General features: G+C 37.5%; 1 protein-coding gene across 1 annotated transcript in view; it reads left to right on the top strand.

Moving 5' to 3' along the window:
* The window catches only part of LOC128028723 (serine/Arginine-related protein 53-like), a 119,601-nt gene that overhangs the window by 43,830 nt on the left and 50,269 nt on the right, over nucleotides 1-25,502 (top strand). The window contains exons 5-6 of the mRNA XM_052616047.1: nucleotides 5,271-5,307; nucleotides 21,667-21,718. Of these exons, the coding sequence (XP_052472007.1) occupies nucleotides 5,271-5,307; nucleotides 21,667-21,718 (89 nt within the window). The remainder of the gene's footprint in view (nucleotides 1-5,270; nucleotides 5,308-21,666; nucleotides 21,719-25,502) is intronic.

Genomic DNA, 25,502 nt, shown 5'->3' with positions numbered 1-25,502 from the left:
TATATATATATATATATATATATATATATATATATATATATAAACTGTTTACAATTCCGATTATCTTATCTTATTATGACTAAAAGTAGTCGCTTCCACTGTTAGAAGGAATAAACTTGAGTGATTGTGCCTGCACTGTATGCGCACTCACAGTTAAACTTTGCTACATTGACAATGCAGCCTGTTCATTATCAAAATAAAATACAGTCAGTCAAACATGTATAAAAAAAACAACACAACACTGCTCAGTTTAAATATGTAGTAAAATATGTGTTGTTAAGTGTCGTAACTGTACCACCGTGATGTTATGCAAAACATTTTGTTTTAAGTGGATATTGGAATGCGAGTGATTGGCATTCAAATACATAGCGAGCACGAAAACATTTGATTTTGTCACGAATGAAAGACCCAACGTTGGTTCTTAAAGTGTTAGTTCATCGAAAAATCAAAATTATGTCATTAATAACTCACCCTCATGATATTCCAAACCCGTAAGACCTCCGTTCATCTTCTGAACACAGTTTAAGATATTTTAGATTTAGTCCGAGAGCTCTCAGTCCCTCCATTGAAGCTTTGTGTAAGGTCTACTGTCCATGTCCAGAAAGGTAAGAAAAACATCATCAAAGTAGTCCATGTGACATCAGAGGGTCCGTTAGAATTTTTTGAAGCATCGAAAATACATTTTGGTACAAAAATAGCAAAAACTATGATTTTATTCAGCATTGTCTTCTCTTCCGTGTCTGTTGTGAGAGAGAGTTCAAATCAAAGCAGTTTGTGATATCCGCTTCACGAACGAATCATTCTATGTAACTGAATCTTTTTGAACCAGTTCACCAAATCGAACTGAATCGTTTTAAATGGTTTGCGTCTCCAATACGCATTAATCCACAAATAACTTAAGCTGTTCACTTTTTTAATGTGGCTGACACTCACTCTGAGTTCAAACAAACCAATATCCCGGAGTAATTCATTTACTCAAACAGTACACTGACTGAACTTCTGTGAAGAGAGAGCTGAAGATGAACACCGAGCCGAGCCAGATAACGAACATATATATATATATCTTGCAAATATATCGTGCAAATTGTAGCTTCTTTTTCCTATTTATAGTGGAGATGAGTGGTACCCGGTGGGGTCTTCTGCTGTTGTAGCCCATCCGTCTCAAGGTTGTGTGTGTTGTGGCTTCACAAATACTTTGCTGCATACCTCGGTTGTAACAAGTCGTTATTTCACTCAAAGTTGCTCTTCTATCAGCTTGAATCAGTCATCCCATTCTCCTCTAGCATCAACAAGGCATTTTCACCCACAGGACTGCCGCATACTGAATGTTTTTCCCTTTTCACACCATTCTTTGTAAACCCTAGAAATGGCTGTGCGTGAAAATCCCAGTAACTGAGCAGATTGTGAAATACTCAGACCGGCCCGTCTGGCACCAACAATCATTCCTCGCTCAAAATTGCTTGAATCACCTTTCTTTCCCATTCTGACGTTCAGTTTAGAGTTCAGGAGATTGTCTTGACCAGGACCACACCCCTAAATGCATTGGAGCAACTGCCATGTGATTGGTTGATTAGATAATTGCATTGAGAAATTGAACAGGTGTTCCTAATATATATATTAGTGCTGTCAATCGATTAAATAAAAATAACTAATTAATCGCACAATTTTTTTAAATTAAAAAATCGCAATTAAAAGACTGAAACTTTTTGGATATGTAAATGTAAAATGTAAATAATTAATGTAAACTCAAGACAAAGAAACTATTTAAATTCAAAATATGATTGTTTATTGGAATTTTTGTTTAACTTGTAACACAGATTTTCTCATGTAAATAACATACCTGCAATAAACCATCAATATCCTCCAAATTAACTGTTGGCTTGAAAGCCATATTTATTACAGAAATAAAAACACAGGCATGTAAGTACCATTTGAATTTCAAAACAATCAATGCCAATAAAAAACAAAAATGATTTCCATGTTGAATTCTAAGTGGACTGCAAAAAAATTCCAAAGTATAGTCATTGCCAGTGCTTTAAGTGGGCCGGTATGCACTGGTACTCAGTACCGCCACTTCCAAATATAGCTCTTGAGCTTACTGCCACCTCTCCGTGCGCCCAGAACGTGCTTGTAGCGTACCGGTACGCTCATTTGGACATCTGTTTTAATAGAGGTTTTAATCTTTTACCTGCACTGACGATTTTCAGAGCGCCCTTCACAATGCAACAGTGTTAATTTTGACACGAAATTTTAATTTAGTTTTAGTCTTTTTTAATTACTAAACTAAACTAAACTAAAACTAATTCTTTTTAGTTTTAGTCAAGTTTTAGTCATCTGATTTTTTTTAATTTTAGTCTTATTTTAGTCGACTAAAATTGCTTGGTATTTTAGTCGACTAAAATAAGACTAAAATCAATAACAGATTTACTAGACAATTTTTTACAGCTGGTATAGGAAACAAACTTAACCAAAATATATAAAACACAAATTCAACTTTATTTCGATTCAAAAGCTTGTATGCAGCAACAAACACGGTCATGATAATGTAAACAATAACTAGCTGCCAATTGACCATCAATAAAATAAAAATAATGTTAGGTCCAGGACCTTAAAGCTTACAGCTGAGCTGAACAATAAGTGCATACATTTAAAGTAAATATTTAATAAGTTGGCAGCTAGGTGGATAAAAAAAAAGTAACAAGATTTTATAAGGTATTCATTTGTCTAGCAATATTGTATGTTTTAAATACTACAATATTGCTAGATTAGTATGTATAATGATAGGATGTGAACATTCACGTTTCACATGACTAATATAGAAATATTTGTGATATTGTCAACAAGTTGAACATTATAAAATATACTAAACATTGGTATTAATCAAATGTATGTATCATAATATTACGTATTAGTATTGTGCTCTCATCTAACTTGAAGAAGGGGCTATTTTACAGTACTTTTCAGTTCGTAATATTTAATGCTACAACATTTAAGCACTGCAGTTTTCCAGTTTTGCTTAGCTCAATAAACAAAAGAACATCGTTGTGAAATTACATTTGAGAAAATGTCCGGGTGGCTCGTCTGTAAATGTCTTTTCAAATTGGTTGTGTTCTTGCCACGAATGAGCGCTCTGCGTGCTTTACACTTTGTTATGTTTTGTTTGTCGTCGAACGTGAAGTGAGCTGTGGACATTTTGTCGCTCTTTTAGATATCACCTCTTCGAATGCCGTCTTCCCGGGAGCTCATTTAAAAACTGAAAACCTTCGCTTCACGTCTCAATAAGTCAGGCTCGGATTGGTTCTCTTCTCTCATGCAGTCTCGCCTGTTCCGTTTTGTTCATTCCTCACATCTCTCCCGTCTGCTGATTTGATTTTCGTCACAGTCTATTTTCGTCTCGTCCTTTATTCGTTGACGATAATGTCAATCAATTTAGTCATAGTTTTAGTCTCCATCAGTGCCTTCTTTTTTAGTTCTCGTTTCGTTTTCATCCGCAAAAATATATTCGTGACGAAAATAATGACGAAAATATTTAGTCAACGAAATTAACACTGCAATGCAAGCTTCCTAATTCATCCCACCCAGAGCAGAAACTACATTACCCATTCATCCTTAACTTATACAAGTGAATAGCGCATGTGTCGCTTTTCCCACTGTTAAGTGTCAACAACTCAACGTGGCCGGAGAAGGTGTGTGAAACTCGTTGTGAGTGTACACCACACTCGGTTCGTTTACACAACAACACTTAATATGTTTTCTTGGCTTCAGACTCTGAATACTGCAAGAACAAGACCAGACTCAGATGATTCGCCATTCTGACACCTCACCAAATTCGAATCCTATCACTGCAGGTCAGACTCAAGCTAATGAAGTAATGCAGCTCTTTCAGGAAGGGTGACCAGACGTCCCGAAAAATTCGGGACAGTCCCGAAATCTAAACTGTTGTCCCGACTCCCGAATCTGGCCCTAATTGTCCCGGAAGTTATACTAAAGCAAAATCTTGAGTATTTATTTTCTGATAAACATTAAAAACTGTCTGCGGAGGTTCAGTCGTCCTGCAGCCAGACCCCGCTGGCTGCTCATTGGCTGCAGCATCTTTCTTCTAAGTTCTAAAAAAATACCGTAGACGGCAAGGCACAAATTTAGATATTCATTTATCTAATTAATCTATAGCCTATGCACAAATACAATATGATCTTTTTGTCCCCTTTTTGTTTTAAAGCGTGATGAAGAGAGAGAGCGCAAGGTGCTGCAGCTGTGAGGAGGACAGTGATGCACGCGTACAGGAGTGATTGACAGTTCGCGGCACTGTGTACAAAAAATACTCTGCTACACAATTATTTCGTTATTTTCGTTTAAGCTTATTAACGTTAGCGTTACAGAAAGGTCTGATTTACGCACTGTTACAACATTGTTTTTGTTTTTTTTTTAAACAATGACATTTGAGTTCATGATTTTAATGTTGCTGTTTCTTGTGGCAGACTGAATGAAGAGTAATGTTTCTTGTGGCAGACTGAAGAGTAATCCGGCAGAGTTTTATACTGAAACTTTCCGTCTAAAAGTCCTTCCTTGGTCTTATCCATATTTCTTTGCACGTTGAACACACATAGGCCACAACCGGAAATAAAAAAACTGCAACCGCGTTAATTGCGTTATTTTTTTTTTACGCGTTAAATATTTCTAATTAATCGAATGCGTTAACGCGCTAATTTTGACAGCACTAATATATATATATATATATATATATATATATATATATATATATATATATATATATATATATATATATATACACACAAAGATACTCCCTATATCAGATTCTTCTTTTTCAATTATTTTGACAGGTATTCAAACACATTAGTCTCTGTATGAATACTGCAAAGTATTATCAAAGTTCTGTACTTAGAACATGTGTATCGATGAATTGAGTCACAGTTAATGGTTATTTAATGCAAACACACCCACACAGCATCTGTGTGCATCATTTTCTCCATAAAGTCCAGCTGTCTTTAACTGGTGGCATTTCTGATTTCCTCTCTAACTCTTTTCTCTTGTAATGTGTCATTGTTGTATATATACTAAAAGCCCTTTTGAAATCTCTTGCCCTCATGGAACTCAGTGAGCATGTATGGATAAATACAGTAAATCGATTAAAACTACAGTGATTATGGGTGATCGACGAGAGGTGGAGGAATGAGTGGGAGCTCAGGGTGACGAGACGCTTGCTGTCTTTGTGTTATTTACAGTGGAGCAAATTTGTTCTTGTGTTGCAGGGAAACAGGAAGCATCAAAGCTGGATTAGAACATCTGGTAAGTTCTACTTCTCTCTCCCTTCAGTGTTTTCTCAATCTTTGATATCTGCATCCAGAGTGAATGTTCAGCAGTTTCCTTTGAATAGCTTGAGCTGTCAGACAGAATCAGAGGTCTCTCACACGATTGCCCGGGTTTTCATATTAGTCATCATCTTTAATTTGTCCCTTTGCGATTTTTATTTTTGCTTTTGTCTTTTTTTACTAAAAGGTGTGGTGTTAAAATATTTCTTCCCCCTGTAAGGATGAATTGTGTGTTGTTAATGTTTTTTGAGTCAGTAGGGTGATGCAGTGTGTGTTGTTTTAATCCAAGCTGTTCAGTTTCCAGTTGAGCTTATATCTGCTGTACGGTTCAAAGATTCATGTCAAGCACACATTAGTTCTGAACACATCTGGAGAGATTACAGTGTCTTCCCCCTTCTACCCTTCAGCCTCTGTCTCTCTGGATGTAGGGTGCACTGTTGGCCCTTAAAATGAGCCCTAGGGAGTGTTTAAAGATGTAACGTTCAACATTTCCTGGGTTTTCTGCAGCTTTTCTAATCCAGGGTCAAAGTGCCATGCACTGGCTACTTTTCTCCTGGAACTGGAACTGGGTTTCCATTTCTGCTTTTTTTTTTTCTGCGGGATGAATAATGGAGAGAGGTCACAGCGGGGTCCTGACTCGTTTAATGTACACTCACCTCCCTGAGCTCCATACTCTGAATATTAAACACAGGCCTGGCCCTTTAAGGGTCACTCAACACACCTGACCTTAATCCTTGCCAATTATCATGCTTATATTCTCAAATCAAATCTTTAGCACATATTCCCTATCATTCATTCTCAAGACCTCTCTTACTAAGAAACCCTCACGTTAGGGGTTATAACAAAAATCTTGTGATCTCAAAAAGCAACCAGATTCAGGACTTTAAGTTTAATTTTTGGGTAAAATTGTTGTCCATTTAACAGGGCAGTAACCACCTTAGACACTGAGAGGGACAAGTCCCCCCCCCCAATAATTAGAAATGGCTAGATTGTCCCCCAATATTTGACATATTTTCACTGATCTGCTGCACTCCATTACACAACGCTCTGTTTGTTGTTAGGATGAAACACAGGTTTAAAAAATGTGATTATCAGCCAGTGTTAATTTTGACAGCGAATTCGGATTTAGTCTTAGTCTTAGTCTTTTGAATAACACACCATTTAGTTTTAGTCACATTTTAGTCATCTGAAATGTTTTAGTCTTAGTCTAGTTTTAGTCGACTAAATATCATAAGAGTTTTAGTCTTAGTCTAGTCTTAAGTCTTTTAGTCTTAGTCTAGTTTTTTTTTTTTTTTGTAGAACAAAGTCAACTTAGTTGACTTGACTAAATGTTTCCATCAGTCTGTTATGGAATGGTATTTATAAAATAAACATAAGGCCTGCTCTCAATGAAAAATATACATGCTCTCTGAAAAAGATATGCATTCGTCCTGAATGATATGCAATGCATATGACATTCTTTCAAGATGAAGTACAGTATTATTGAAATAGACAACCACATATATTATATTTGTATTGTTTGTTCATTCTATTTCTTTATTTGTGCTATTTACACAAAGTTTACATTTTTTTTAAGTTTGTTTTTGTTCATTTAAAATAGCACTGCATAGTCTTCACTGTAAAATAAAATACACAATCAAACCAAAATGTATTCAGACACCTTCAACGTTTCTTACAATATCACAGTTTATTTGCCTGTAGTTTAGAAATTAGTAATAAAATATGACAATAACTCAGGATTAAACTGTGTCAGAACAACAAATTCATCTTGATAATGTCGGATGCAATGCTTAATTTGGTTCAGTCTGTGGTGTGAAAAGGTTGCATTAGCAATTAAAGAAAGAAACACTTAAGCAAAACATGGTCAGGTCCCTATTATTTTTATTTTTTATTTTTTAGTCACTAGTAAAACAATATAATCTATTCTATCTGATTTTTGGATTGACTTTGGATAAATTCTTGTTAAAACTACAAAGTAATTAAATCAAGAGCAGTGAGTGATTTACTTTCATTTTCATACATTAAAGACACTGACAGCAGAGCTAGTAAATTAGGCGCGGTCACTTTAAGAGACAAATGCATCCATTATAAAGATACGCATCCGATTTCTTTCCAACGCTTTACTTTCACTGAAGACATAACTACAGACTTTTTCGAACACACTTTCCAAGACGGGTATTTCGACATATTTAGTATGTATTTGTTGTCGGTACAAAAGCAAGAAGACTTTGAGACGCGTCTCTGCTTGCTCCCTGAACACCAGAACACCGCGCTGCTGAATTTAGCTTTTTCACTTTTCGCTCTTTTTCTTATGTTTATTTAAAATGCGATTTGTATTTGTTCGTTCGGATGCAGGAGGACGCAAATGTCCTGAAGGAGATCTCGGTTCAGTGTTGCGCGTAACCATCTGCTCAGTTCAGCGTTCCTGCATCGCGGGACTGAAGCCAACTTGATGCGTTGAATGCTCGGAGCACGTTATAAAACGTATTCTTAAAATACACATTTCTGTTTTAATAAATGCTCATATAAAAACATAGCATTACACATAAGTAGGTACAAAAATAATCAGTGATACATTTTCGACCCCATAAAAATTTGGGTCCAAATGGCATTTCAAAAGGTCGCAGTGTAGTTCCCTGTGTAAACAACTTAACTGTTATGAAAACGTCCTCGAAACTGTGCGAATTTCTGCAAACTCATCTTTGTTCTCTTTTCTGTGTAACTGCTGCTTTGTTTAGCTGTTGCGCTTGCATTTGCCGCAACTTTTTAAAATGGCTCGGCTGCTTCTGCATAGATCAACCTACCCTCAAAGATTCGCTCTGATTGGATCTCTTCTACATTCGTCCCTCCCATATATTTTCGTCTAATTTTTATTCGTTGACTAAAGTGTCAGTTATATTTCGTCACGTTTTTCGTCATCATATCTGACTTTTTATTTAGTTTTTATTTAGTTTTCGTCCGTGAAAAAGGTTAGTTGACGAATATTTTTCGTCATAGTCTTCGTCAACGAAATTAACACTGTTATCAGCTTTTGTCTGCCTCAGCGGTCTAAAAGTGCTCGTTAATATCAAAATGATTGAGATGGCCAATCAAATCAAAGTAGGCAGGGTTTACTGTTAACAGGAGCAGAGTGCACATTCCAGCGTATAGTGTAAAGTCTTATGTTACAGGAAAGGAGCAGGGTAAGATGTAAGTAGTGAAACATTTAGTGTTAGAAAACTTTTATGATAGAAATGTTAAACGAACAATAGTAATATCTGGTAAGGCAAGCTACTCAACTTTTTGAGTGGGTGAGATGGTTGGATCAGCCAAGAAGAAAACAAAGAGCAGGTGGAGCAAGATGGTGATCCAGGCCACAGACAGGACAGCGATTCATGGCGTTATTAATGGAGCGAGGAGCCATGGTGATGGGGACTTTGAGATCAGCGGACTGAGGCGGAGCAAGGGAATCTACGCATTGAGGAGCTGGCTAATGGAAGGCCCGAGGTGGATCCACGACATTGAGAGGAAACAAATGAGGAACAGAGGGTCTGACTGGTTAGATGGGCAGGCAGATGTTAGGAGATGAGGCAGGACCTCCAGAGAACAGAGGCTGAGTGGCATTAGTTAGCACTCAGCAATTCAGTAGATGTAGAAAATATAGAGTAGAATTCGGATGGGATCAGGGAGGTCAGGCAGTCAACCTCTCCAAAATCAAAACAGTCATTTCATTAAAGTCCTCAGAAACCCCCAGGAGTGTGGGTGGGGCTCTTTTCCATACCCTCGTACTCCACTTTGACTCTCCTGACAATGGATGTTGTTGCCAGCTCACACATCTTGGCAGATTTGTGAGACTCTGGCTCAGGGACGATGTTTCATACAGTCGCACATCACTGCCATCTTGGGCTGGCTGGGCTCTGGGTTGGGAGTGGGGCTGGTGTCTTTGTTGATTGTTCCGGCATGAGCGGCGATATGCAGGATGCCAGCACCCACTTCACAAAGTCGATAAAGATCTCCTGAGGACCTTTGCCAGATAACTGTACTCTGGGGGTGTTTCAGGATGGTGTGCTGGAGGGTACAAAGGCAGTTGTCCAGGTACAATGTTAAATTTGTGATGTTTACAGGTGCATGACAACATATTCTAGATTCATTGCTCACAAACTGAAAAATTTCAAGAGTTTTTTTGTTTTAATTCTGATGGTTATGGCTTACAGCTTAGGAAAATAAAAAAATTCTGTATCTCAAAAAATTTTAATATTTCCAGTCAACTTTCTATGAATATATTTTGATACAGCACTCTGTGAACAGCCAGCCCTTTCAGCAATTACCTTCTGTGGCTTACCCTCCTTGTGGAGGATGTTGATGTTTATCTTCTGGACAACTGTCAAGTAGTCTTTCCCATAATTGTGGTAGCATGTTCTGAACTAGCCCAATATGTGCCCAAAATTAATCAAACTAATCAAGCTCAAAATTGAATATTCTATTTTTTGAGAATTTTCCTAAGCTGTGTCTCCTAACCATCAGAATACCCCCCCCCCCCCCTTCCCTAAAAAATAAATAAATAAAAAAAAAAACAGGTTTGTGTGCAATGAATCTAGAATATAAGAGAGTTAGCTAAAGACCTTTTCCTTGATATTCTTTTTTTTTTTGATGCACCTCTAGTAACTCTTCATGTGTTCCTGAAGGAAGCAACAGTCTCGTGGCAGGGATGTCCATAGTGACGGACAAAGGAAAAAAATAAATAACACAACACACACAAAAGGAAAAAGATAAACATTTGCCACTAGTCATTTTTTGGGGGGTCTGGTCTCCTGTCAGAATTCACTGTATATAAACAAAAGGTTGAAAAAGTCTTTAATCTAACACACACAGGCAGTTCAAACAAAGGCTAGTTTCAGCACACCACAGACGCAACATAGACAAGACCGGACAACTAGAACTGAAAACACGGGCTTAAACACAGGGCTAACAAGGTGACACAGCTGAACGTGATAGCAAATGAAAGCAGTAACCATAGTCAATCCTCTGAGGTCTGAGGGCATTTTTGGGGCCTGAAGAAGTTTTGTCATGCCCTGACATTTTGTGTTTTTTTTTTTTCAGTTTCTTATACACATCTAAATGTCTAAACTCACTGTAATCCGCACAAACTGGACTATAATAATAATTGAGCAGCATGTATGTACATGATTGTGTTTTTGAGAAAAGAAATGTTATGCGTGGTTAGTGAAAAACTAAAAATGTTAAATCACTTGAATAATGCCATAAAACACATACAGAACACTGGTTCCCGGGACTGTTGAGAACTGCAGCTTGTTGCCTAGAATTTTTCTTTCTAAATTATCTGAAAATCATCTTGTTTTCTCACTTACAGAAAACAATATATTGATTTAAATTTTCTAAGACACTTTTTGTTGGTAAAAGTCATATGCGAGTAGGCGTCAACTATCATGAATATCGCTGTGATTTACACCTGAGAAGACAATGAGCTGCATAATGAGCCTTTCAGTCAGGTGTGTGACTCAGAGGGAGGAGTTACAAGAAAGAATGTTAGGACAAAATAAATGTATATAATTTTATGTTTGTAGTTTATTTGGAATATAATTATCCCACAACATAATTTAATATTCACTTGCGAGTGGAGTTAAACAGTTTACACGTTATGTGAAAGCTAGTACAAGTATATACAGAAATAAAAAGAGTCTTACTTATGTTTATGATCTCTGCTGAATAAAGGACTCCTCTTTTTTTTTTCTTAAGGAAATCCAAATCTCAAATCCTGAGGTAATCCACTTCACATCTTTATGGGGTGAATTATGTTTTATTCCTCTCATCGCAAAGCAAACAGTAAGAAAAAATAAGAACTGAAGAACAGTCTCGCTGCGTGGTCTTCTGTTGTGTGGGTGTATTCAAGCCACACGCATCAGTTTGAAACATTAGAATCTGAATAGAGCGTTCAGCGTGGGGGCGTGGTCACAATAGATATAATGAAGGGAGACGTGAAAAACAGACATTGTGTTGTTTTCATATGGATTACTTTATCACAGAATATCTGTTTTCGGCGGCACTTGTTTAGTTTAAAAGTAGACATGTCAGGCTTTCTATAGATATCTCTCTCATGTCTCTTCGTTGAGTATTCACGGAGCTACAGTTCATTTTAATGACGTGTTTGTATATGACGATCAGCGCAGACAAAGGCTGCAGACAGCGCACCTTGTTGTTATCTTTATTTTATCAATGCACAAAGTTTTGTTGTTATAATGTCTTTATACAAATAAAGTAGACCCTTTACAGATTTGACTGATGTATTGTTCTTATCTGTATGATCAGAACTGAAAGTGTAATTTAAGTTCTTTTGGGGGTTATCAGGAGAAAATGACTCGTACTGTGTATACGTGTTAATCGACTCGAAAGGGTTAACCAATGAAAGCCAATTGCAAACTGAGCTGAATCAATGACAACACGTAAAGGTTTGTGTTACGGTATAAAAACTTCATAATCATGGAAAGGAGGAGGCGGGAACCAGTGGACAATCAAACGAAACTTTAATAACCAAATAAACACAAAACAGCGCGACAAACACAAAATAAAACCCAGGCCTGGTCCTCTCTAGTCCTTCACTGTCGTTGCTCCTCTTTTGTATCCTTCCAATCTCCTCTGTGGGACTCGAGACCGGTGAGTGGAGCAGGTGTCAGTCATTTCCCAATCACTCCACCGGCCCTACTCATCACAGTATGTTTAAAATATAATTTGCAAATAGTTCAAAATTATTACTTGCAGAATATAATTTCCTTCACTACTAATGGGCCTATTTCATTAAGCTTTATTATTTTAGTTCAGTATCCTGTAAGTCATATCACCATTTCCAGAGAATGAACCTTTTTTATTGATTTTAACTGCTGTCGCTGGTTAATGTGCAATTAACTCATTTTCATTAGGATAGAGAGATGGACAGATGTAGAGGGAACAGATGATGAAAGGGCAGATTGAGCAGGGCTGATGGAAGAGGAGAGAGTGAAAGAAGAGGAGAGTTTATGAGCGCATGCATTGATCTACAGCTGTATGAAAGCACAGTGAATTATTGAAACGTAGATTACATGCATAACCCTCTGCAATCAATGTCTGTTTAAAAAGAGTCTCTCTACATGACCAAACCGATGTGCTGAGCCTAGAGAGCTAACAGAACAACAGACACCAGCAGAGGTCATCCTGCCCTCAGAGACTTCACATTTTTACATTTTTTTTTTTAGTTCTCTCAACAATATGGTTAAATGACTACTTACAGGCCTGTGTACCCATACAAACACAGTGTGAGCGCTTCCCTCACATTTGCAACTAGAAATAGATAGAATAGCTCTCAGCCAGTCAGATTCAATGAACAGAAGAAATAACTTTTGTCTGTGTATGTGTGTGTGTGTGTATATATATATATATATATATATATATATATATATATATATATATATATATATATATGTGTATATATATATATATATATATATGTGTATATATATACACTCCTATGTATGGAGAGGAGTAACGTGAGATTTTATTGGCTCATTGAAGACAACCCTCCCTGCATTCTGGATCAATTGTAGAGGCTTGATAGTACATGCAGGAAGAGCCAGGAGGGCATTACAATAGTCCAGTCTGGAGAGCACAAGAGCTTGGACAAGAATTTGGGTGGCTTGCTCTGACAGGAAGGTTCCAATCTTCCGAATGTTGTATAAGGCAAATCTGCAGGACTGGGTCATTGTAGCAAAATGGTCTGTGAAGCTTAACTGATGATCCATCACAACTCCTAGGTTTCTGGCTGTCCTGGAAGGAGTTATGGTTGACGAACCCAGCTGTATAGAGAAGTAGTGATGAAACGATGGGATAGCTGGAACCACCAGGAGTTCTGTCTTGGTAAGGTTGAGCTGAAGGTGATGGTCATTCATCCAGCTAGAAATGTCACTCAAAACAGGCTGAAATGCGAGCAGCTACTGTCGGATCATCTGGTTGGAATGAAGAGTTGGGTGTCATCAGCGTAGCAGTGAAAAGAAAAGCAATGCTCCTGAATGACAGATCCTAATGACGTCATGTAGATGGAGAAGAGAAGTGGTCCAACTACTGAGCCTTGAGGAACCCCAGTAGCAAGTTGTTGTGACTTAGAAACCTCACCCTTATTTATATAGAAACATCACATTATTTGTCTTATATGAAGTATGAAAATAAAATTAAAAACTTGGATTAAATGTTTAAATGCAAAATACATTTGATTTTAATAGTATTAATAGTAAATAGTATTCTGTACTTCAAATACATGTACACTGCCCACCAGAAGCACACGCTTGTCACAGTCATATCAACGATAGTGTTGTTGGAGAAGGGAATTAAAAGTTATCACTATGGTTGTTGAAGTAGAATGCATTATGGGTAGTTTAGTTCGGAGAAATGTGTTCATGTGATGTGTGCTATTGTGTGTTGTGTAATTCAGAATAAGGAGAAAAAAACATTTATGTTCTGCTTTATTTGTTCATTCAAGTCAGTCCACCCAGGAGTTTGCGCTACTGTATCTACACGAGAAATAAAAATTGCCATGCTTCGGCTAACTTTGTCTGTCGCATCATTGTATGAACACAAATTAATGAGCTGTTATGCTGCCACTGGGACTGATGAAGTGTAGAAAGTAACAGCAGATATTAAATGACTAAATTATGATATTTGCTCAGGTGGATGCTGGGGTCTTATCTATCGGATTGTAACATATATCCATTTTGTAAATTAAACATTACACATAGTTACACACGTCTAATTAGATTTAAGCCAGACGGCCTGGTAGCCCAGGCTCACATAGTCATAGGCCACTAGTGTTAACCCAGTTGGCTTGGTAGCCCAGGAACACATAGCTAATAATACATACAGTTCTTCGTAGCAACAGCAGTGCAAATATCTTGCCGATAGATCTGCTTTGTGGGAGACGTCTTGTATTTCCTTGCCTGCTCATTTTGATGTGTGTGGATTCATGCATGTCCATTGATGCAGCAGTTTATCCTTATATTCAGCGGCATGCATACAGTATATTGGCATGTATTATTCTGTGTAACGTGTCTTCTGCTTTGTGTGGGGTTATTCATATGTGTCATATTTGCAGCAGCAGTATTTCTTACATGCTCACAGCAGCATGTGGTGGAAGTATTGGCAGTAGCAAGTCTAGGTACTTGCTCTGCAGCAACACTATTTCACAAAGACCGAATCAATAACATTGTCATGTTTATTACCATGCCATTCCTTCTGAGTTGTCATGACAAAAATTGTCTAGTTTTGAAATACAAAAAAGATGAAAAAGATGAAATGACATTTCCACCACTGAATATAATTTGAGATTTGATGAACTAAGTTTGTTTTTGAGTTAACTGTTTTTTGTTTTTTATTATTATTATTATTTATACAGCAAATGTGATGAGTTTGTTTTTGCAGTTAAAAGATGCAGATATGTGAGTCTGCCCGTGTTCAGATATATGTTTACTGAAAATTTGAATATGTGAAAAACGAACCTGAGAATTTACTGCAGACTTTATAAAAGCTGGTAGATTGCATCCGCTCATCAGACACCAGGTTCTGCAATATTTTATTAATATCTGTGCCGATGAAAAGTGTGTCTACACCCCCTGCATCTCTGCCCGAAATACATTGACGTTACCCTGCAGACATGAGCCATAAACAGCCCTGTTTACAAGCTTCAGATCCACCAGTGTTAAAAGATGGCAAACTTTACAAAGTCTAGATCGAGGCACATAACAATCTTAAAACTAGTTACTTCTAATCTTACATTCCCTATCATTATCTCCAAAAATATAGTTACTGAAACCTAGCTGTATTTCCACAACATATTCAAGAAAATTGGGATGATTTTAATTTTGCCGAATAGCAAACACAGATTTGATGGCAAATTGAATTTAACTTTGTTTCTCTGTGTGACTTTTATGGTTATACTTATTAGCTTTGTGTGGGAAAACTTAAGGTGTTTATTTGTTTTTCTGTGTAGTTTTTGGTTTATTGCTTTACTGATCATTTTTTTTTGCAATTTGTTCTTTGTTATAGAGGCCTGAATCTAACAAGATTCACAGTAAGAACGTGACCACGCTCTGTTACTGTAGTGAGAACTGTGTGCTGCGTTGGGTTAATCTGTCTTAATCTCATATCCATCAGCTTTAAAAATGCAGAAATCGTAAGTAAAACTGACTTTCCCCATGGGTTTTAGCTTTTAAGGCCTTGTTTATATGTAATGCATTATTTACGCTTCATATTAGCAGCAGTGATTGTGAGAAACAGCTCTGTTTTGGCTCCGCCAGATCTTTGGCTGCTTAATAATAGATTTATCCCATAACATCATCAAAAACAGAACGAGGGAAGATCAGGGCTTTAGAAATCAATGGAGCGTCCGGACACGGCCTGCAGTGCTCGTCCGTGGACCAGGCTCTCTTCCTCTCGCCGTGTTTGCCAGTAATTTGATTGTGGGATAAAGAGGGGATCTGACAACACCTCACCGAGTGTCAGCTAAATGAAAGCCGAGGAGCTGCGCGAGGATAATTTGCAAGCAGATTTACATGCTTATTACACTAATGATTTCATCAGATTGGAGGTGTCTGCGAGTCTGCCACGGGCCTCCGTCTCCCTGCGTTTGTGAAATAAGCCGCCGGCTAAATGATGGAGTCGTCAGGCTGACCTTTAACCTGACGCCTGCCCGGATATAATTGCATGTCATACTGATAGAGGGGACGGCCACGGCTTTCATATCCCACCGCTTTATCTCTCTCTCTCCGTTAAGATCAATTCCTCTTTGCATAGATCTCACAACAGAACAAAAACAACAAAGAAATATTGCATCTTCATTTCCAAATGATGCTGTTGGATTTAGCGTAACGTCCTGGTATGTGTATATATATATATATATATATTTCATGCCAGTCGAACTGGTCTCTTACTGTATACGCATTATCTAAATGGTATCTCTGAATGTCAAGGGCATAAAGGAAATTAAATCGGAAAGTGCAGATAGAGCAAAGGCGATTTTATCTCCTGATGATTGCAGTTTTGATAGGTATTCCAGTGAATTTCATTTTCTCCGGACGGCGAGGAGATGAGTTAGCCGCCACATTTGTTCATTTTTCTTTTACATGATTTATATGAGTTGAGTGTGAGCCCAACACCCAGCCCGCTCGGGCTTGAACACACACACACATATGTGTGTGTGTGTGTGTGTGTGTGTATATGTGTGTGTGTGTGTGCGTGTGTATATGTGTGTGTGTGTGTGCGTGTGCAGGGGGAGGGAGGGTGTGTTTGTGTGAATTGCGCGGTTGAAGGCGAGGACCGCCGCGGTTAAACCTCTGTCATCACTCACGCTTGTTTACAATCTAAATGCGTAATGAAATCTTGTTGGCAATAATCAAGGAAATAAAAGTTTGGGAAAATTGTAAAAGTGGTGAAGTTTGAGAAATGAGCGTCAGGCGGCTAAATAACATTTTGGGGCAGGAAAGCTTATTATTATGCAGCGGCAGTGTCTACTGTAGACACAAAGATGAACAGCCTCTGCTTTCCTAAATGCTGTTAGCGCCGTCCTGAAGTATGGCACATTGTAAAAAAGGCCTCCAATTTCATATTGAGATTATATTTAAAAAAGATATCCATACACAACATTATATTTTATAGACGCCCGGCCCAGAACTCCTGATATGCAGTATTTGTTATAAATATATAAATAAACATATTGCACTGGAGCCCATCTCTTCCCTGATCTTATAGACCTGGATATTAAAAACTGAATATTGCATTTTCTAGTGGGATCCTGTATCGTAATGCTGCAGTCCTTATTTTTATTTTTTATTTTTAAATGTTTTATTTTTATTTTTTTTAGTTTAAGGAATGGGCCAGAGGTTGGAAATAACAAATGAAAAATGACTATAAATGAGAATGAAGTCAGATGAGATGAGCCGAGCGATGAGTTATTAAATAAACTCTATATACTATATAACCCATATATATACACACACTATATACTGCTGTTCAGAAGTTTAGAATTGCACCGGTGATGAATTTATTTAATCAAAATACAATAAAAACTGTAATTTTGTAGTATATTATTACAGTTAACATCTGTTTTCTATTTGATTATATTTACATTGTCATTTATTCCTGTGATTAAAAACTGCTTTCAGTGTCACATGATCTTCAGAAACCAGTCTCATTTCTTGAAACATTCATGATTATTACGGCATCATGTATTTGTGGAAACTTTTTTTCTTCAACATTCTTTGTTGAAATTTTTTATTTTTAAAAACTGCCTTTATTTGAAAAATAATTTGTTGTAATAGTGTAGAAACCTTTACTGTCATTTTGATTAATTTAATGCATCCTTGCTAAATAAAGAAAAATGGAGAAAGAAAAAATAAATCCACTATGCCTTCTTAAAGGGATAATTCACCCAAAAAAAAAAATTTGGTCATCATTTTCTAATCTTGAAGTTGTTCCAAACCTTTATGAGTTTCTTTTTTTTTTACAATTTATGGCAATGAAAACTGGGAACGAATGCATGTAATTTTCTGAGTTCATGGAAAGCAGAAGTTCAATTCAGTAAATGAACATTTCCAAACCACTGCTCTTCTAAAAACAAACGGGAGTTTAAGATGACCTGCTGATGTTTCTCTGAAGCACACTACTGTAATTCTTCAGATCTGGCGCTGTCTAGGATGGATGTGGGCTGTACAGGCGGAGGATGAGTGTAGCTGTAGACCGTAGGAAGCAGAGAGGAGCGCTGGGCACTGATGTGGAGCGGCTCAGTGTTTCTGTGGGACGGCTGTGTGTGAGTGACCTCTCACCGGGACACTAAACCCTATCAGACCTGGACTCCTCATCTGTGCTGCCCAAGCTTTGTTTGAGAGAGACTGCTGGAACAGTTCTGCTTTGACTTCCTTTATTACACATACAGCTTTATTACACACACTCACACACTTACTCTATCTCAGAAACCAAGAGGCCTTGTGAGTGGAGATTTAAAGGCCATTAAAACATTAAATTCATCAAAGAATGTTGAAAAAATGTCTGTTGACACAGCGAGTTCCACAGAAATATTGAGCAGCAATATTAATAATCAGAAATGTTTCTCCGGCAGTAAATCATCATATTTTCATGATTTCTGAAGATCATGTGACACTGAAGACTGGAGGAATGAAGCTGAAAATACAGTTCTCACAATATTACCGTTTTCTAGTGGGTTGTATATTTTGTTTGCACATTTATTGGACTAAAACTTTTTCTCACACAGGGTATAGCAACTCTTACCCCCTTTATTGCACATTTTTTGGGACTTTTTTTCCCCACCTTATTGCACTTGTGATGTTCCCGGTCAAAAATGATGGGTCCACAAAAATTTTTTTGGGAGGCCTCATTGATCTGAGCTTATGCGCTTCTGTTTTTCCTAAAACTTTTTTTTTTTTTTTTTTTTTTCACACATTGAAAGTCTGGTCTGGTGTTGTTGCAGGAAAAAAAAGGATTGAAATGACAGTAAAATGACTAACTGGTTAATGTTTGAATGAAGTGTTGCTTTTGATTTTGGCTGGATTCTTGCCTTGAGCTCAGAGAGTGAGGGAAACGCTTCTAAACAACGTTAGCAAAAGATTCTCTAAGGGTTCGTTTACATGACGAACATGGTTTTGCTAAAAAGGGAAACGTTTTTCCTTTGTGCATTTGAAAAGTTTACTGTACGTACATCAGTGTTGTCAAACGATCTCAGTTCTCTTCGATGGGTGAAAGCTACTAAAACACAGTAGTGTTCATGCCTGGCCAGTAGTTGGCGATGTCACTGTAACGAAACACTACATCCTTGCACTTCCTCATTCTTCATGTAATCTCATATATGGACTGAATACATAATACACATGCATGATGTCACGCAAAGTTGTGTTTTTGTAGTTTACACAGAGAATGTATTGCTTTCAAAAACATGCACTTTGAAACCCGTTTTCAAAAGTTAGCATTTTTTAGGCACCCAAAATGCCATTGTGATCTAAATGAACGGCCAAAACACATACATCTTTTCGGTTCGGAGTTGAAAACTGTTATGTAAACAGCTTTGCATCTGTCTTCTCCAGGCCGGTCTTCTTTAGGGTTCAGCTCTTCCGCTTCGGTCAGTTCTGTTAGTTAGGACCGTGGGTTGACACTAGATCGGCTGAATCCAGTGGGGCTGTGGGTGTCAAACAGGGTTTATTTGTATCATATCTGTGTCAGATTTTATCATCTCTCTCTCTCTCTTATCGCTCAGTGTTTGCCAGAATGAGGCCTGTCTCATTATTTGACAAATTATCTAATTATTAATCTGCCACCCATTTGTCATCCTTTGAAGCTAATTATATTTTTCTTCAAACTGACACTCGTTTTTCCCCCCCTTTTGTATGTTTTCCTTTTTTCTCTCTTGTCTGAACTCTCGCTGGTGTAATATCTCCGGACACTTGCCTCAGGGTCACTTGAAACAAATGCAAATGCAATGGTAGAAATTTGATAATAAACTGTAACTAAGATGATTGCCCTGCCAGCTATTATCCTTCCGCTGAAGCCTCCGCCTCCTTACTGTGGCATGACTGGATGTTATTGTGAGAAGAAGAGGAGAGAAGAGAAGAGAAGAGAAGAAAAGAGATGAGAGCGAGAAGAGGAGAGGAGAGAGAGAGGGGGGGGTTATCTGAACATTCAATAATCCTTCCTTTATTTCTGTCTGCTTGATTGATGTCCCGAAACAGTCTGATATGCTTCTGATAACAATATAAAGCAGGAGAAGAGCAGCCTGTGTTTCTGTAAAAGTTCTGGAAGGCGAGCTGTCAGAAACCAGCAGATTTGCGAGCGGAGGCTGATGTGTTTGTCATCTGAGACTCAGTGGAGTGACAGTTTTACATTAAAGCGGCTCATTATATTTCCCTGTCATCACCCCAAATGACATTTTTAGAAAGTGACACCTTTACAGTTTGATAAATCAGATTTCTGCTGAATAATGTGCGTTACGGCTGTCAGCGGCACCCACATTCTCCGTGAGCCTCGCAGGATCCACATTTAAATTTCATCCTATTAGCATTTAATTTCTCTGTATAACACCACCACACACCGGTTCGAGAGCAATCTCCAGCCCTTTATATCTTCCCTCCCTCCTCATTCTTCTTCCTTGACGATTAAGAGGCTGGAATCTAATAGTGGAGATATTGGAATGATATCTTAGCCCTCGTGCTCATGTTTACACACACACACACACACACACACACACACACACACACCCTCGCAGTCGTCTTCTGTACACGACTGAAGATGTGACTTCCTCTAGAACATTATTAGTTTTCAGCCCTGCCACCGAAGCTGTGTTGTTACTGTAAATGGTTTTATTTATTGTAGGACAGGGGGAGGTTTTAATTTTGTATTTTTTATTTATTTTTTTCAGAATGTTTAACTGGTTCAAGATAACAATTTATATTATATATATTACAAATATTTTTCAAACTGCTGAAATGGTTCTTTTAAAAACTGATCACTGAAAGTACTTTGAGGAACCAAAAAATGGTTCTTCTGTGGCATCGCTTCAAAACATGAACAATAACTTTAAGACTCAGTATAAAAGTTTTGAATGATCAGCGCTCTCTTTACAACTTCAATCCCACGACTGAAGTGTGTGTTCACAACTGTGTGTGTGTGTGTGTGTGTGTGTGTGTGTATAATGACATGGGTATGACACAGGTATTACAAGGAGAGGGTGACTTTTGAGGACATAAGCCATGTCCCCATTTTTCAAAACTCTTATAAATCATACAGAATGAGTTTTTTGAGAAAGTAAAAATGCAGAAAGTTTCCTGTGAGGGTTAGGGTTAGGTGTAGGGTTGGTGAAGGGAGATAGAATATACAGTTTGTACAGAATAAAAACCATTACACCTATGGGATGAACACACTTTACACAAAAACAAACTTGTGTGTGTGTGTGTGTGTACACGTCAGTTTCACTTTAGAGGTCAAGGCAATTCAAAAGGACTGTAAGTATAATAGCAGAAGCTGGTCATTTATTTACAGTAAAGGTTTTTTTTAATCAAAGAAAATAGCAGCAGCTTTCAGTCTGTCATCATCATGCAAATATAAAATGTCAAACATGCAGTTGTTGTTCTTTACAGGTTTTTCATTTCATGCTTTTTTTCAGAACTACTATTATTCTCTAATTAAAAAAATAAAAAATCATGGCAAGACATTATTCAAATGAATCGTTGAAATCAGTCAGTATTAAGGTTGGAGTTGTCTTCTGTTGTTGTATTTGCTCTTGATCCAGTGTTAAGAGCGTTTTCTGATGTGTTTCCAGACTCCTGCAGAACAGGCCAAAGCTCGACTCCAGCTGGTGCTTCAGGCTGCAGGTACGACTGCTTCTCGTGCTGTGCTCAGTCATTTAATGGATCTGAGTGCCCTGCCACCGGTACTGTATCCCACAATCCAATGTGGTGACCTGAACGTCCATTTCTGGTGTAATGAACCGGAAATCATATATTTTCGACATGAGTTTCTTGACTATAGTTATTTGATTGAATTGCTGTGATCAGAGACATGAGAATATGACAATGATTGCCGGGTTAAACACACAACCTGCTGCAATTTTAAAACACTATTGTTCTGCTTCGCATACCAAATATAGTAAAATAGTAGACAGCACACAGTACACACTGTACAGCATACAGTATGCCATTGTATTCCAGCTTGAACCCTAATAATATAATTGTCAACTACTAACATGCATACATACATAATACATTTGATTTCCACCAAAAGAACAAAGGCTTTAACTGGAAAATATTATTATATTATATTATATTATATTATATTATATTAGAAACAAATTATTTTCCTTTTTTTTTTTTTTTACGAAACTTTTTCTGTAATTAAATAAACAGGGACATATTATAATGAGGGTAAATTGAAAATAACTACAAAGCAACTATAAAAAAAAAAGTTATATTGCACACTGTAAACAAAATCAAAGCTTCAAAAAACACAAAAAACGGGACCTTTAAGAAATCATGGATTTCTATAGCGAATATACCATTGGTGTTTTTTATTTTATTTTATTTTTTTAAGTTATGTGAAGTAAATGTATATTAATTTTTTTAATTAAATATTTAATTATGTAGTTTATCATGCTGCTGAGAACTGCTGAGAAATTTGTATTTTTGTGTAAAAATGCATTTAATTCATTGCTTTTAGTTAACTTATTAACTGAATGATTAAAGGCTGCAAACACTCTTTTTTTCAAATGTTAGAATTACATAACATAAAAAATACTGTCTTGCACTTGCATTTGAAAAGGTTTAAAACGACTCCAAAGCATTGAAATGTGTAAAACAGTCACTCCTTGATATAATCCAGTCTGATCGCCATTTTATGTCAACCATTATTCCTGCTCCGGGGCTTCCGAAAAATATTTAGGTTATACATAGGGTTAGATTTCAACCTCATTTAATGGTGCAACGCTTGAAAATGTGGTTTTATGTTAACTGTACCTTATTTAGCTTAGTTTACCAGACAACTGACCTCAGATCTGCTCAAGAGTGAGAGACATACAAGCAGAAACACACACACGATCACAGGACAGTCGTGAGGAAGGACAGATACTGTAAAGCAGCAGATACGTTTAGGGATCAGAGAGAGGAGGGGAAATAGTCATGACTAAACTAAATCTACTTCAGAAATGCTGAGTGGTTCAGCAGTCTGTACGTGTGCAGATCTGTCTAGTCTACATGTCAGAGCTGTTTCATCGTTTGAGCTCTGAACGCTCTCTTTGTGAGCTTTCATTGTGTGACAGTCTGCTATTACTTTTTAAAGTGTGATCCCCAGCGTGTGTGTGTGTGTGTGTGTGTGCTGGTAACCAGCTGTCAGTCGTACAGGAAACATTAAAGGGACCGAATGCTATACGTCATCTAGCAACCACTCACCCATCAGTCCTGACACACACACACACACACACACACACACTGCTGCTAGTAGGAACAGATGACAGAAAGCACATGACAAAACCCGAATAGCAGGAAATTTAAAGTCAAACAAGAGAACACTGGATACAGAGGACAATGTGACAGCGGCGGCTTCAGACACACTCATAAAGGAGCAGGGAGCATGAGAAGCACACTAGTTGACTCGTGCATGCGTGTGTGTGTGTGTGTGTGTGTGTGCGCGTGTGTTTGCTTGTGTGTATGTGTGCGATTGTGTGCGTGTGTGCGTGTGATATCAGCACATGTGAGTCTGTTCTGTTCTGGGTCTCTGACAGTGGCGGAGCCAAGAATTCTTCATTGGGGGGGCCAGGCAGGGGCCAGTAGTTACTTTGGGGTGGCACAAAAAAAACACATAATTTTGCAAACAAACACGACACTTATCCAACCTTAAAATACTTTTTAAAGTATTGTATATGCCCAAATCAGAATGATGTATAATGTACAATAGCAAGCCTACAATGGCATTTTTTTTTTTTTTTATTAAAGTTTACCAAAATCCTGAGTCATAATCTTACTCACCCCTCAAGTTATTTAATAAAATAAAACGTAGGAAATTCACTTTGAAAACAGAATACATATCTCCCAGTGTTAATGCAAAGTTTAAAAAGGACAAGAAATTATTTACTAAAGTGAATTTTATTTCAAGTGCAAACTATGAAAATTCAGCAAACTTAAAAGCTGTAAAATATGAAGAGAGCGCAACGGTTATTCACATCCATCTAACGTTAGCGTGTTTACATAGAAAAGTAATGTTACTGTCTATAAAATTGACTTAGAAGCTAGTAATTATATTGGTATGTTGAATCACATTGAATGTTTCATGATTAAAACATACATTTATATCTTCAGAGAAAAATAAACATAGTTTTGAACATCCGAGTCAGCTAATATAAAGCTAGCTAAGTTAACTGCTCGCTACGTTACCTGTTTGTTAAACAGGACAATGATAAAACTGAAGTAAGATAATAATTTATGTAACCCTCTGGAGTCTATTAATGCGAATACGCGTTATGAGTCATTTTCTCCTGATAACCCCGAAAATAACTTAAATTACACTTTCAGTTTTGATCGTACAGATAAGAACAATACATCAATCAAATCTGTAGAGGGTCTACTTTATTGGATACGAACATAATAACAACATAACTTTCTGCACTTATAAAATAAAGATAACAAACAAGGTGCGCTGTCTGCAGCCTTTGTCTGCGCTGATCTTCATTTACAAACACATCATTAAAATGAAGTGTAACTCCGTGAATACTCAACGAAGAGACAAGAGAGAGATATCTATAGAAAGCCTGACATGTCTACTTTAAAACTAAACAAGTGCTGCCGAAAACAGATATTCTGTGATAAAGTAATCCATATGAAAACAACGCGATGTCCGTTTTTCACGTCTCCCTTCATTACATCTGTGACCACGCCCCCACGAAACTCTCGCGACAGCACATTTGCCTGTAAGTGACAAGTGATTCAACTGTCGTGATAGTTTCGCAGTCCGAACATAATCGTTTTGCCATTTTGATCAAAATCTGAGAAACTATTATTATTATTTATAATGGATCGCAATTAGGATCGGGGTGGACCCCTAGCTCCGCCCCTGGTCTCTGATCAGCCCACATATGAGCCCTGCTGTCTGTGCAGCATTATTAACGTTAATCCAAAAAACACACACAAACTTAATTATCGTCAGCATGTGTTAGAAAATTATTTCACTTATCACTCAAAAAAACAAACGAGTGAAATGCACATGTACAGTGATGCAAGTTTTCCCAGCACAGTGTATTGAGTGATGAAATTCAGTAACATGTTCAAATATTTCACTCGTTCAGCATTGTGCAGCAGAATTTCCATCAGCGCTTAAGAGTCCCAAGATCTTAGGAAACCTTCAGGTATTTACAGTCTTAAGTGTACATACACCTCACACAACCTGCAGAATAATTTGAACAAAATGAGAGGAATCGCTGCTTCCACAAAACCAAATAATTCCTGAATTTAAGTGTGAGTGTGTGCTCAGGTCGCTGGCTGTGTGACTGACTCCTCAGGAACTGTAATGTCCTGACGTCTCTGTGTGTGTAGTCATAGACCTGTGTGTGCAGTGCTCTTCCTGTGTTCTGTAGTAAATGAAGTGTATCAGCAGATATAGTCTAGCAGTGAT

The sequence above is a fragment of the Carassius gibelio genome, chromosome A15, assembly GCF_023724105.1.
Source record: "Carassius gibelio isolate Cgi1373 ecotype wild population from Czech Republic chromosome A15, carGib1.2-hapl.c, whole genome shotgun sequence".
In the NCBI taxonomy this organism is placed as follows: domain Eukaryota; kingdom Metazoa; phylum Chordata; class Actinopteri; order Cypriniformes; family Cyprinidae; genus Carassius; species Carassius gibelio.
Note: the sequence above shows the minus strand (reverse complement) of the source record. Positions and strands in the feature narration are given on the sequence as shown.